Source organism: Lissotriton helveticus, chromosome 7 (genome assembly GCF_964261635.1).
Source record: "Lissotriton helveticus chromosome 7, aLisHel1.1, whole genome shotgun sequence".
In the NCBI taxonomy this organism is placed as follows: domain Eukaryota; kingdom Metazoa; phylum Chordata; class Amphibia; order Caudata; family Salamandridae; genus Lissotriton; species Lissotriton helveticus.
Genome location: NC_136068.1, coordinates 544,197,668 through 544,211,045, shown reverse-complemented (window position 1 = coordinate 544,211,045; position 13,378 = coordinate 544,197,668). Strand labels below are relative to the sequence as shown.

General features: G+C 48.9%; 1 protein-coding gene across 1 annotated transcript in view; it reads left to right on the top strand.

Moving 5' to 3' along the window:
- The window catches only part of LOC144768730 (zinc-binding protein A33-like), a 271,971-nt gene extending 259,283 nt beyond the window's left edge, over window positions 1-12,688 (top strand). The window contains exon 7 of the mRNA XM_078652609.1: window positions 11,209-12,688. Coding sequence (XP_078508735.1) covers window positions 11,209-11,765 — 557 coding nt within the window. The 3' untranslated portion in view covers window positions 11,766-12,688. The remainder of the gene's footprint in view (window positions 1-11,208) is intronic.
- Window positions 12,689-13,378: the final 690 nt, after the last annotated feature.

The window sequence follows — 13,378 nt, the reverse complement described above, 5'->3', positions numbered from 1 at the left end:
TGCCAAAGTTATCACGAACTCTTGCAAGAGAGTATTGGCGTAAAGGCATACAGAAGCTCCAAGTCCTACTCTAGGAGTCTATGAGCGAGAACTGCTTCTGAAACTCTAGTGTGCAGAAGTGCTGACAATGTGCTTTTTTGTTGGAGGTGACTAGACCGAGCCAGGGTTCTCACCAATCTGGTACTAGACCTTGCACCACCTCCGGATGTAGACACCATTTGTGATCCGCAAAGCATCAACGGCTGAGATGTCTGCCACGGCGTTCATAGATCACTGCAGGTGTTTTACAGCCAGGAAAATATCCTGACTCTCTAGCTTTGTCCAAAGGCACAGAGCCTCCTGGCACAGGGTCCACAACCCCGCCCTGTTTGTTGCAATACTACATGGCGGTGTTGTTGTCGGTTGTTAGAAATGGGATCTCTGGTTGGCTAAGGCTTGCGCCAAAGCCAGGCAGAGACCACCACTCTAGTCAGGGCAAGGGAGTTACACGCCAAGATATCCCCTGCTCACCCCCTTGGTAGCTTGGCACGAGCAGTCAGGCTTATCCCCCAGGCAATGTGTAAAGCGTTTGCGCAACACACACACACAGCAGCAACACATTAGGCTCACCACAAAAGGAACTCCACACAAGATTATATATAAAAATAGCCTTTGTATTACAATAAACACATTAGATCATAATCACACAATGTTCACTGTGCCAACTGGCAGTGGCAATATTCACAGGGGATTATATACACATGACAGGGCCACATGGACCACTGTCAGAATCATCACTTAGTAGAAATTAGCAAATGTAAAGTTTATCATAGACGTAGAACACAACCAGTAATTGTAGCACCAATAGTAAATGTATCGCACAACCAGTAACTACTGGCTAACACTGTACTCACTATTATAGCCAGCAACAATAAGCATATTATGCAATCAGCATCACATCCGGCGCAAGCTACGTTCTCCAGTATTGGGGTGTCTTTCATAGATTCACATGCTTGAATATTCCCCGTCGTTGAAGTTGGAGCCCCACTGTAAATAAATTAGCAATAAAACCAAAAATATATGTATATAAAAACATAATTACATACATTCTAAAACCATAAATACTTATAAGTACCAAGGTTAGCGTTAACACATAGGCATACATTAGAAGAAAAAAGCACTTTCATAGCATATCTATGTCATTATGTTAGTCCAACTACAGCCAATCAGGCGCAAGCACCCCTCTAGAACCTTCTCCTCAGAGGCTCAGCCCTCAGATTTTCTACCGCATGTCGTGTGAAGGGAGTCTCCCTGAGCTCTGCTCAGTTTTCAACTTCCTTGTGGATTTCTACAGTTTTTGGGATGTCTTCAAGTAAGAAGTCTTTGTTTCGTCCCTGTGCTTCTTGTGGGAAATTGCGGCTCTTCTCAGAGGACCCTCACAAGAAGTGTATTTACTGCCTCTATCCAGAGCATGAGGTAGGCAAATGTAAAATTTGCAGGACTTTCTCAACCAAAACCCTTAAGGACAGGGAGAGGCGTCTCCTCCTGTGGTTGCAGAGGTTGAAGGATAAGGATTCACCTCTTTCTGATGCAGAAAGCCTTGCGTCAGGTGTGTTTATAGCCACTTCTAATCGTAGCAGTGTGCAGGATTTGACATCTCCATTCCTAAAGAAGAGGAAACTTCAACTCCAGAAGGCTCCTGCTGCGTCTCCACCTCTTCCTGCTACGTCTACGCCCTCGAGAACTGACTCTTAGGCTTCCACGGCTCCTTCTATGCATGTTTTCACTAAAAAACGTGCTAAATCGTCGACGGTCGTTCCGATGATGAAATCTGCCTTCTCTAGCTCTCTGACGACAGTGACGACGACTTGTGCCACGGGTCGTCGACGGCGGCTACGTCGTCAGTGTCGACGATGCTGTGTGTGAGCTTTAAATCTGTCTCATCGACGATTCCGATCTCCTCGTCGACATCAAGATCTTCGTCGACGCCTTCTGTGAAGAGAGCCTCTTCGTCGGCGGGTGCTCCGTCGACGACTGTTTCGTCGGTGGCGGCTCCGTCGACGGTGGTTCCGTCGACAGCGGCTTCATCGTCGACGGCTGTGGTCTCGCCGTCGTCGGCTTCGTCGACGGTCGTTGTCCCGTCGAGAGGTGTTACTGTCGTCGACGTCTACCTTCACATCATTGCCTCTGGTGCCAATTTCTTCATCCAGTTCTGGGGCTCCTGCTGTTGACCCTCTGCACCAACGTCGACATGTGCCTTTGGATCAGCTTCCGATTCCACGTCACTCTCAGCCTCCATCACCTCTTTTTGCCACAGGTTCGGAGCATGACTCTGGTTCTGATGAGGAGGAAGATGATAGATTCCGGGCAGCTCGAAGCCCTTCGGAACTGGTTATTAAGTGTCAGGACTATGAGGACGATCAGGAAGATCCTTACTTCCATGAGGAGGAACCCAGGTTCCCACAGCGCAAATACCGCTCTCCCTCATTTCTAATCTCCAATACATGTTGGAGGATTATAATAGACGATTTCCACCGTCTCACCAGGGGTCTCCTCAACCTAGGGTGCCTGCAACTACAGTGGCTCCTCTCCCTCTACTGCACTGCCAGAGCAATCTGTGCCATCTGCACCATCTACAACCTCTATTCAGGTCCATGCAACTGTTTATGAGGATGATGACGTTCGCCCAAATCGGGAAGACGGCGAAGTTGATGATGATGATGGGAACATGTCGGATTGGGACGATTATCAGATCCAGACACAGTCGCCGCCACCTTTGGGTCCAGGGGCTTCCCCTCCTGTGGATATAGCTGGATTTCACCAACTTATGGAACGAGCGGCGCTGCGCTTTAAATTCCCTGTGGTTCTGAAGAATGAGGACTGTTTTCTTTATGATTTCAAGAGTCAACCTTTTAAACAGGTCCGGACAGTGCCCATAATTGACTTCATTTGGAATGAGGGTGTCAAACTGATGCAGATGCCAACTTGTATTCCGGCGCTTCTTCCTCGTTTGGAGAAGAAATATAGGGCGCCCCAGGGTTCTCCAGCTTGCCTGGTATGCAGCCTAAACCCGATTCCGTGGTCACCCAGGCCGCACAGCGCCGTTCCAGGAATCCGTCTTCTCCTATTACCGCTCCTTCTGACTGTGAGGGACGTTGTCTTGATGCCATTGGACGAAAATTTTCCACTATGGCTCCTACCACCATGAGGGCTGCAAATTCTCTGGCCATTCTGGGGCGCTACGACCGCCAGATGTGGTCGGATATGTCCTCTTTTATCGACCTCATTCCTGAGCCCTCCAGAGCAGAGGCTCTCAAGATTCTTCAGGAGGGAGAGAGAGCGTCATCAGAGATTATCGAGTGCTCTGTGGACATTGCGTGCACTGGTTTTCGGCATCTTGCAGGGGAAGCCGTTTTACGTCATCAGGGCTGGCTTCGTTCCACCTCTTTTCACCAGGAGGTTCAGGCAAAAATCCTCAACATGCCCTATGACGGCAAATTGCTCTTTGGCCAGCATGTGGACGACGCACTTCAAACAATCAAAAAGGACACAGAGACGGCTCGTGCCCTAGGCACTTTGCAGTTTTGCAAGCAACCTTTCCGTGGTGCGCGCGGACGCAGCACCTCCTCTTCTTTTCGCGGCGGATCCAACCAGTACCGCTCCTACGGCCAAGGAAATCAGAGATATTCCTCCCAGTCACAGCAGTCCTATCGACAACAGTCTTCCAAGTCCTACAGAGGAAAGTCTTCCTACAGAGGCTCCGCTTCTAAGAAGCAATGACTTGCCTTCCCTGCTCAAAGTTGGAGGTCGAATCTCCCTTTTCTTTTCCAATTGGTCTTCAATCACCTCGGACCGTTGGGTGCTGGACATTGTATCAAAAGGCCATGCTTTAGAGTTTGTCAAGTTCCCCCCAAACACTCTTCCAACTGGTCCACCTCCGGCTCACCTCAAGGAGCTCTTTCAACAGATTCGACTCATGATTCAGAAAGGTGCCATCAAAGTGGTTTCCAAGTCTCAGAAGGGGATGGGATTCTTTTCCCGTTTTTTCCTCGTCCTCAAGAAGTCCGGCGAATGGTCTCCGATCCTCGACTTAAGAACCCTAAACAAGTACCTGAAGTGCCAATCCTTCCGCAAGCTCAAGCTCGTGTAATTTCTCCGCCTGCTCTCGAAGGACGATTTCATGACCACCATCGATCTCCAGGACGCTTATTTCCACGTGCCAATACTTCCAAGACACCGGAAGTACTTGCGCTCCCGGGTAGGGCGCTGAGACTTTCAATTCAAGGTTCTGCCTTTTGGCCTTCACTCCGCCCCTTGCGTCTTAATGAAAGTCCTGGCTTCCATGGTGGCATATCTACATTTGAAGGGCGTTCAAATCTTTCCCTACCTGGACGGGTATACACCCGTTACAACGCATCTTTTACTCCGCACTACCATTACAACGCGACTTTTACTCCGCATACCATTACAACGCATTGCGCTGGGGGGCGCTCTAGGATAGGGAATAAGTATAATTTACTATCCAACACCTTCCCTAGGGTCCACGGGGACTGGAGTTAGAATAGTAAATTATACTTACCACTATCCAGCACCCCAAAGCGCTATGCGTTGTAATGGTATGCGTTGTAAAAGTCGCGTTGTAACGGTATGCGGAGTAAAAGTATGCGGAGTAACATGGTACATCCACCTGGACGACTGTCTCATCAAGTCACAATCTCGTCATCAGGCGTCTCTGGACACTCGATTCTGTCAGACTCTATTCCACTCCCTCGGTCTGTCCGTCAACACCGAGAAGGAATACTTCGCTGGCGAAGGCATTCGTGTCTCACGAGCGTCGGCTGCGGATTCTACGCCTAGTGGCTCTCATCCGTTCAAAAGAGTCCGTTTCAGTTCGTGAATTGAAATCTTTTCTCAGGATGGCGTCCTCCTGCATCTCCCTGATCCCAAATTGCAGGCTCAAGAGTCACCCAATTCAAGAGGAATTGGACAAACAGTGGCGTCAGGTCACCGGCTCTTTCAACGATCTGGTACTGGTGACCGCTCGGATGAGGTCCGCTCTCCAATGGTGGGCTCAACCGTCAAACATCGCTGCCGGTACTTCTTTCCTAACCTTCGCTCTGGAGCTCTACCTTACCACAGATGCCTCCCTGGAAAGCTGGGGCGCACATTTTCAGGGGCTATTCATAAAGGGCAAGTGAACCCTGTCTCAACGTTCCTGGCACATCAACAGACTGGAACTAATGGCCATTTTCCAGGCGCTCGAGTCTTTCCATCTTCTGCTCCAGGGAGAATCAGTGCTCACTCAAACCGACAATACCACCAGTATGCACTATGTAAACAAACAGGGCGGCACCAAGTCACCGCTCCTTTCTCAGCTGGCACAGAGCATCTGGGACTGGGCACTCCATCACCAAATTACCCTGACAGCGGTTCACCTACCAGGCATCTCCAACATCCTAGCGGATTCCCTCAGCAGGTCCGCGTCCTCGACCCACGGGTGGGAGTTGCATCAGCCGACTCTGGACTTCATCTTTCGGCTGTGGGGTTGCCCAAACATGGATCTTTTTGCAAGCCCTGTGAACCGTCTTATGCAAGCTGGCTTCCCCATGAAGGGTCATGCGGGAATACCCTTTAGATGAACTGGTGCAATCTATTCGCCTACCCTTTTCCGCCGATTCCGCTGGTTCCTCGAGTGTTGTGAAAAATGTGGAGACAGCCGTGCCACATTCTCCTGATCGCTCCCAGATGGCTTCGACAAGCGTGGTTCTCGGAACTGCTGCTTCTCTCACAGTGCGAACCCATCCTCCTTCGTCCTCGAGCGGATCTCCTCACAATGGACAAGGGTCAGATCTGTCATCCGGACCCCTCCTCTCTCAAATTATCGGCCTGGAACCTGAGCACCTTGAATTTGCCCACATGAATATTTCACCAGCATGTAGAGACGTTCTTGCCAATGCGAAAGCTCCGTCCACAGTAAAGACTTACAAGCTAAAGTGGAAAAGGTTCTGTCACTGGTGTGCATCTGCCAACATCCATCCCGGGCACTCCTGTCCTGCTCAGCTTCTGCCGTTCTTTCTGCAATTGGCTCAATCAGGACTTTCCCACTCCACTTTGAAGGTCTTCCTAGCGGCAATATCTCGTTTTCGGCATGATGGGTCTTCCTCTCTCAACTCTTCAAGAGTCATTCGGCAGTTTTTCAAGGGGCTGTTCAGGATGTTCCCGGGCATTCGGCGTCCTCCTCCTACCTGGCATCTCAATGTTGTTTTGGCGCAATTGATGAATGCGCCTTTTGAGCCCTTCCACAAAGCGGATTTGAAGTTTTTGACCTGGAAGGTGGCCCTTCTTCTTGCCTTGACCTCCTCACGTCGCGTGAGTGGTATCCACGCCTTTACCATTCAGGCTCCTTTCCTTCAATTTAAATCCGACAGTGTTGTACTTCGCACCAACCCGGCATTCATGCCTAAGGTGCCAACTGATTTTCACCTCAATGAACCAGTGTTCTTAAAGACTTTCTTCGCTAATCCCCAATCTCCGGCGGAGCAACGTTTGCATTCATTGAACGTGAAAAAGATGCCTTAAATTCTACATCGACAGGACAGCGCCCTTTCATAGGTCTGATCAACTGTTTGTTGCTTATGGACGCATGTGCAAGGGGCGTTCTGTTACCAAGCCAACTATTGCACGTTGGATTTCCTCAGCAATCTCATTCTGTCATCAGAAGGCCGGCAAGCCTCTTCAATCTACAGTGAGAGCTCATTCCACCAGGGCGATGTCATCCTCTACTGCCCTGTTTGCTGTTTTGCCGGTTCACCAAATATGTCGAGCAGTCACGTGGTCCAGGAGGCACACTTTCACAAAGCACTACTGCCTTGAGACGATCAATGAAGCTGATACAGCAGTGGGCCAAGCGGTGCTTCGTAATCTTTTTAAATAAGGTGATCCTCTTTCCTTCCCTCCGCCTGTATGGGTACTATTATCTGTCTGGCAGCAGTATGTTATTTCTTTGCATTGTATTCTAATGCACTGCTATTTTTGCCTTGCGGCAAGCTATTACTGCTCACTATTCTATTCAAGCATGTGAATCTATGAAAGACACCCCAATACTGGAGAAGAACCATTGTTACTGTAAACGGTGGTTCTCCAGTATTGGTGTCTTTCATAGATTCACATGGGACCCACCCACCTCCCCTCAGAGGCTCGCGTCTCCTCCTAGACTCTTTTGTCACTCTTGTGCTTTGAAAATCTGAGGGGCTGAGCCTTTGAGGAGAAGGTTCTAGAGGGGTGCTTGCGCCTGATTGGCTGTAGTTTGGACTAACATAATGACACGGATATTCTATGAAAGGGCTTTTTTCTTCTAATGTATTCCGATGTGTTAATGCTAACCTTGGTACTTATAAGTATTTATGGTTTTAGAATGTAGGTATTTATGTTTTTATAAACATATATATTTGGTTTTATTGCTAATTTATTTACCCTGGGGCTCCCACTTCGACGACGGGGTATATTCAAGCATCTGAATATATGAAAGACACTAATACTGAAGAACCACCGTTTACAGGTAAGTAACAATTGTTCTTATGCCCCAACTAAGAGTTCTGCGCCCTATGTCCAGCAAAGTCAGGGCTGGCTGCAAAAGCAGCGAAAACAAAGTGTGCCGGTGCACAACCTAAACATTGCAGCTGCCCACTAAGTGCTGGGCCGCAGTTACAATGAGCACGGGCACCAGCATGCCCCCTGAGCCCCTGTCTGGGACTCTAAATGAAAAATGCCTCCAAGGAAATAGGGGGCTGGCACTGTGGTGCTCCTGAACCCCCACTGGGGCTTTGGAAACAATATGCCCCCAGAAGAAATCAGCGCTTGCTCCAAAAGTACCTTTTACAGGTCCCTCTCGCCGGAACTCCGCACGTTGCAGCAATCAGGCCCACATCCCTTGGGCGTCACCTAAAACATTTGGGGAGCCCCACTCACCGGGACTTTGTCTCCAGGGAGGCTGGTACAGAAATCAGGTGGGAATCCTCGCGCGCAGCTGCCTTTACATTAGGACAGCATCAGCACCGTAGACATCAAGTTACTGGCACAGAGGGGCGTGCACCTCCCTCTCATCCCCTTTAACACAGCACCTCAGCGCTTACTGTGAGTAGGCCGTGTGGAAACTACAGAACTGAACCTCCGTCGAGGTGCCACCATAGTCCTTCTACAAGAATGCCCCCTTTGAGCCCCACTCACCGGGGCTTCTCTGTTGCGGCTCTCAGTCTCCTTTTCTCAAGCGCGGCGGCGCGGGGCTGACATGCGGCGGGGGCAGACACTGACAATGTGCCTCAGGCCCCCTCCGCCTTACTCCCAGACGGCTGCGGCGATATCCTCCTTCACCCGGGCCCTCCTTTCAGGGACCGGGACTTCGCGGGGAGCCTGCAAGGCGCGGGTGGCCTCTCCGGCAGGCCGGCCTGCTGCTTCCGAGTTTGGACCCGCCCGGAGTCAGGCACGCTCTGCCTGGCTTCCGGGTTGGGTTTTAACAATCGGCCCGCGGCGGTGACTTTGTTGTGGCTTCTAGTGTACCAAAGCACGGGGTGGGCTCCCGCCTTCGGTCAAATCAAATACAATGGTGGCTCCTCTTTCTCAAGCACACAAAGCGGGGTAGGCACCCGCTATGAAGGCACCGATGCGGGGTGGGCTACCGCTCGTTTTTCAGCACAAGTCAGTAGCGCCACGCGCTCCTAGGATGAGAAAAGTCCAAGGCAAGAAATGGAGTGCTTTTCCCAGCAAATGAAGAGCAAAGCGCCCTTCCAAAAAAAAGGCAAAGTTCAGGGGGGGCACAAGGCTGGGCTCAGGCAGACCAGCACACAGGGCCCTCCAACAGGGTGGCAGTCCCTTGTGGCGGTTCCTCCTGGAGCCCAGCAGCAGCAGCCCCCAGCGTCAGGACCAGCACAGCAAAAGCACATTTTCATGGGGTCAGAGCCCCTTCATTCATTCCACTTTTCCCTTTCTCACAACACAGGGCTTGGGGAAAAACCAGATGCAACTGGATTGGGGGAGCTTTTAAGCACTTTGTTGTGCTCAGCTCCTCTCTCCTTTGTCAGGTGGGGGCTAGGTGCTCAGACGTACCACAGGGGGCGGAGCCAGCATTGTGGAGGGAAGGTACAGCCCTATTCAGGTCCCATCTAAAACTCCTCCCACTCATCTACATGCAGATCTCCCTATTCGCCACTGGGCAGAGTCATCCTGGCTCCTGGAGCCACCCACACCATCCAGCCCCTGTCAATCACAAGCCAGACATGCAATTCACATAAGGCAGGCAGACACACAGTACACAGAAATGCCAACTTCTAAAAGTAAAACACACAAGATGATGGACATAATGTTGCACAATGGCAAAACATTCACCCCCAGTCACAGATCTGGGTTTAATCCATCGTTATTTTGCTCACCAAGCCATCCCAGTTCAGACATGGCCATATGCAAATCAGTCTTGACCCTGTGCCTCATGGGAACAGTCCAGACCGAACTGCCAAGCCATGTCTTCCCTGGACCGGAATCAAGCATCCTAGGACCGGTTTCTGGCTATCAGCCTTCATCAGCCAGGATACATTGACTCTAGTGGCATAGTGAGCACAGGACCCACGTCTGGGCATACCCTTCCCACATAGGGTGAACAGCAAAACACACAAGATGATGGACGGAATGTTGCACAATGGCAAAACATTCACCCCCAGTCACAGATCTGGCTTTAATCTGTCGTTATTTTGCTCACCAAGCCACCCCAGTTCAGACATGGCTATATGCAAATCAGTCTTGAGCCTGTGCCTCATGGGAACAGTCCAGACCAAACTGCCAAGCCATATCTTCCCTGGACCGGAATCAAGCATCCTAGGACCGGTTTCTGGCTATCAGCCTTCATCAGCAAGATAGCTTGACTCCAGTGGCATAGTGAGCACGGGACCCACATCTGGGCATACACTTCCCACATAGGGTGAACAGCAAAACACACAAGATGATGGACGGAATGTTGTCATCAGAGTTGTTGTCATCAGAGTCATCAGAATGACTTGCTGTTGAGCGGCGCAGGGGATTGGGCTAGAAGGGATGGATGCATCCATTGTGCCATCGGTCTGGATCTGGGGGCAGATCCAGAGGGGCCAGTTGGCATCGAGGGCAAACCCGCTGACGGTAACCCAGCAGGGGAACCTCTCAGCTGTGGCCAAAAATGACATGTATGGCATTAAGTTCCTTCAGTTGGGCGGGCGTTACTCTGGTGCTGGCTCCGCAGGTGGAACGTGGAAGTGGGCCTGGAAGCATAATGTCAAAAAGGTTAATCCGAAGAGTGCTTCAACTTCTTCTTCTTGTGCTTTTTGGACTTACCAGACTTCGGCAAGGAGGTCTAGGAGTCTGAAGATGATCAACCGCAGACACTGCTCTGAGAGCTTCATCACCCACTCGAGAATCGCAGGTCTTGGAATTTGTGTCCCAACCCCAGGCACCAGAGAGAAACCGAGTGGGGAGCAGGCACACACATCTGGGTGTGGCAGTCCCCACAAGGCTTGAACCCTGAAGGTTTTGCAGGGAACATAGTGTCCTAGCACACTGGGAGGAAAGCTCAAAAATTTTGACAAAAGCTTAAAAAAAAGTTGTTTGAAAAATGACCCAGGTAGCTGTCCAGATTTGAACTGTTGGCACGGAATGAAAGGAACTGATCTCAGTGCACTGGGATGGTGTCTATAGAGGCACCACAACATCACTTCCCACGCAGCCGATGCAGGGTTGAACGATGCCACCTCCCGACGCACACAGGTACATCTCAAGATTTTCCAAATCCATTGTGACACCTGGGGAATATTGAGAGGTGAAGAATCTGCGGTTAGAATTCTCTATCAGAAAATGTGTTCACAGGACAGAGCTAACTACTAGAACTCAAATTGGGTGGCAATGAGTCTGGCACCCTTTTGGTGATTGGAAATTGCATTAAAGGGGTAACGATCTGTCTAGATTGTGACCTTTCACAAGCCCATGCCATCACCGCTGGAGGTAAGTCATTCTGAAAAATCAGAACCTACTGCACAACTCAACCAGAGGATATCCATGTTTTTATGCTTCAAATTAAAGTGTTAGAGCACAATAACCCTGCCATTACAAAGAGTAAGATAGTAATTTAGAAAAATGACACAATGTAACTGAAAATCTTTAGACTTGGATTGTAAAGCTGCTTTGTTTCACATGGTATTTTTATTTCCTCAGCTCCTTCACTGCTGACTCTGGACCATGAAACCGCCCATGATGATCTTGTCCTATCAGAAGATAGAACCAGTGTGCAATACAGAACCCGTGATCAACATCTGTCCACTATTGGCCAACTGCAGTCAAGTTGTTGCTCATTGAAGAGCTTTGCCAAAGAGGTAGCTGTACTGGGAACTGAAGGCTTCACCTCGGGGAAACACTACTGGGAGGTCGATGTGGGGAAGTCTTCTGCATGGATTCTGGGTGTGGTCCCAGAGCCCTTGCTAAGCGGTAAGGGCGCCCTACAGTTTGGCACCAATTACGCTTTGCAGCTCAAGGGAGGAAAGACCTATGAAACCTTAGAATATCCCCCCAGAGTGTTGCCTTTGACTTGCAGACCACAGAAGATTGGTATATTTGTTGACTTTGAAAACAGACATATCTCCTTCCTCAATGCCGACGACATGTCCCTTCTACATACCTTCTCATTCTTCCCTTTTACAAAACTATTTCCCTATTTCCAGCCCTCTGTAGATGCTAAAGTGAGAAAGCATGAGGCTCTCATCATATGCCATTAGTATGAGCAGGGAGCGCTAGGATGTCTACCCAGGAAGACAACACAGGTGTGAGGCAAAGGGGAAGCACCGGTAGTCCATTTCTGTCTTTCGCTGGATAACACCATTAACTGCATTACGTGCTTCACTGCTTTTAACTTTTTCCCCCTGCTTAGGTATGTATCCCAAAAACGTTTCTGCTGCAAAACAAAATTCTACTTCATTCATTTCTGTTTGCAGCACCAGTGCTTCCCATATTACTGCCTCCCTAACAGAACTAAAACTGAGGTAGACACAAAAGTCTACCCTTCTCAAGGCTAGCATTTGCTGTCCAAATTAAATCCCATACATTCATACAAGTCAGATATCACACACGATAGCCTGCCCCTACCATGTGACATCCGGGGAAGGTGCTACAAGAGTCAATCTGTGTTTTGTAATAAACTGGAGGCCTGCTTGCAAGTTTGAAGCCCCTCTCCCAGGCATGATACCTCGGTCAGCATAGGCAGCATCGGCTGATAGTTCAAACTGTTCTTTCTTTGTTGCCAGTGCAAGGCAGACCAGATCCTTTCAATATAGCTGCACTTTCTTTTAGATCCTGTTTCTTTATATTAAGGCCCCATCCATATTCAAGAGTCCTGCCAGCAATTCTGTGAAGATTGAGTAAAGTTGGGAGAATGCCAAATATGCGCCACATCCCTCTTCTATTTTCAATGAAACTGTTGTACAACTAAAGCCATGTGATTCCAAGTGCATATGTTTGAAAAGTAGTATGAGTTCTGCTGCTCAAAATGAGAAGGAATTCCAGAATTCACCAGTTAGTTTGTAGGTAAATTAATTGTTTGCATAAATATGCAGCAATTGAAATGTTTCTGCTTTGAATAAAGTTGTGTTTTGTGGTAGACTCTTGCGCAATAAAAGTTTGACCATTTGAAAGGTATTGAGGATCTCGGAGAGTTTTTTTATTTTTGGAATTCTTCTGACTTCTGCTGTAAATGTTACTTTATAACCACCTGGCTCATCAGATGCCACAAAATATTCATGCCCAAATGAGTGGAACACAAGGAAAAAAATAGTTTTACTTTGAATTTGCTGTTGATGAAACACCTAATTTTCAAGTAACAGTATTTTTGCTTCATCGTAAGCTCCATCACACTCCTCATGAGAAGGGCGAGACCATACAGGCTCTTTGGGGGTAGCACATTCTACTGTCTAGGACTTTCGCCAAAAAGATCAGACCTTAGAATTGCAACTGTCACATGCAAATAGTTGACACTCCAGCCAAGAGACAACACGCACACGTTTAAAGTGAACACTCAGCTTAGTCATAATTGTCTTTCCGATATCCTGCTTATGACCTTCCCATCATTGCCTATTCTTTAGGTTCTGTTGACTCAATCAACTTTTGAGAGCCATGCCTACATGGGATTAAATTTATAGTGTGTGTGCGCTAAGGACATCAATGTAACAGTGAAGTTCCTTGGAGTCCATGGCAGTCGAGTAGCTGAGAAATGCTTGTAACAAGTATTTCCTGTGGCCCTTACACTTGTGTTTGCTCACTGAATGCCAAGAACACTCCCGTTTAGGTTGTAACTGTCGGTGCTACATATGGTGACTCCAGGCTTACTTTTGAAGGT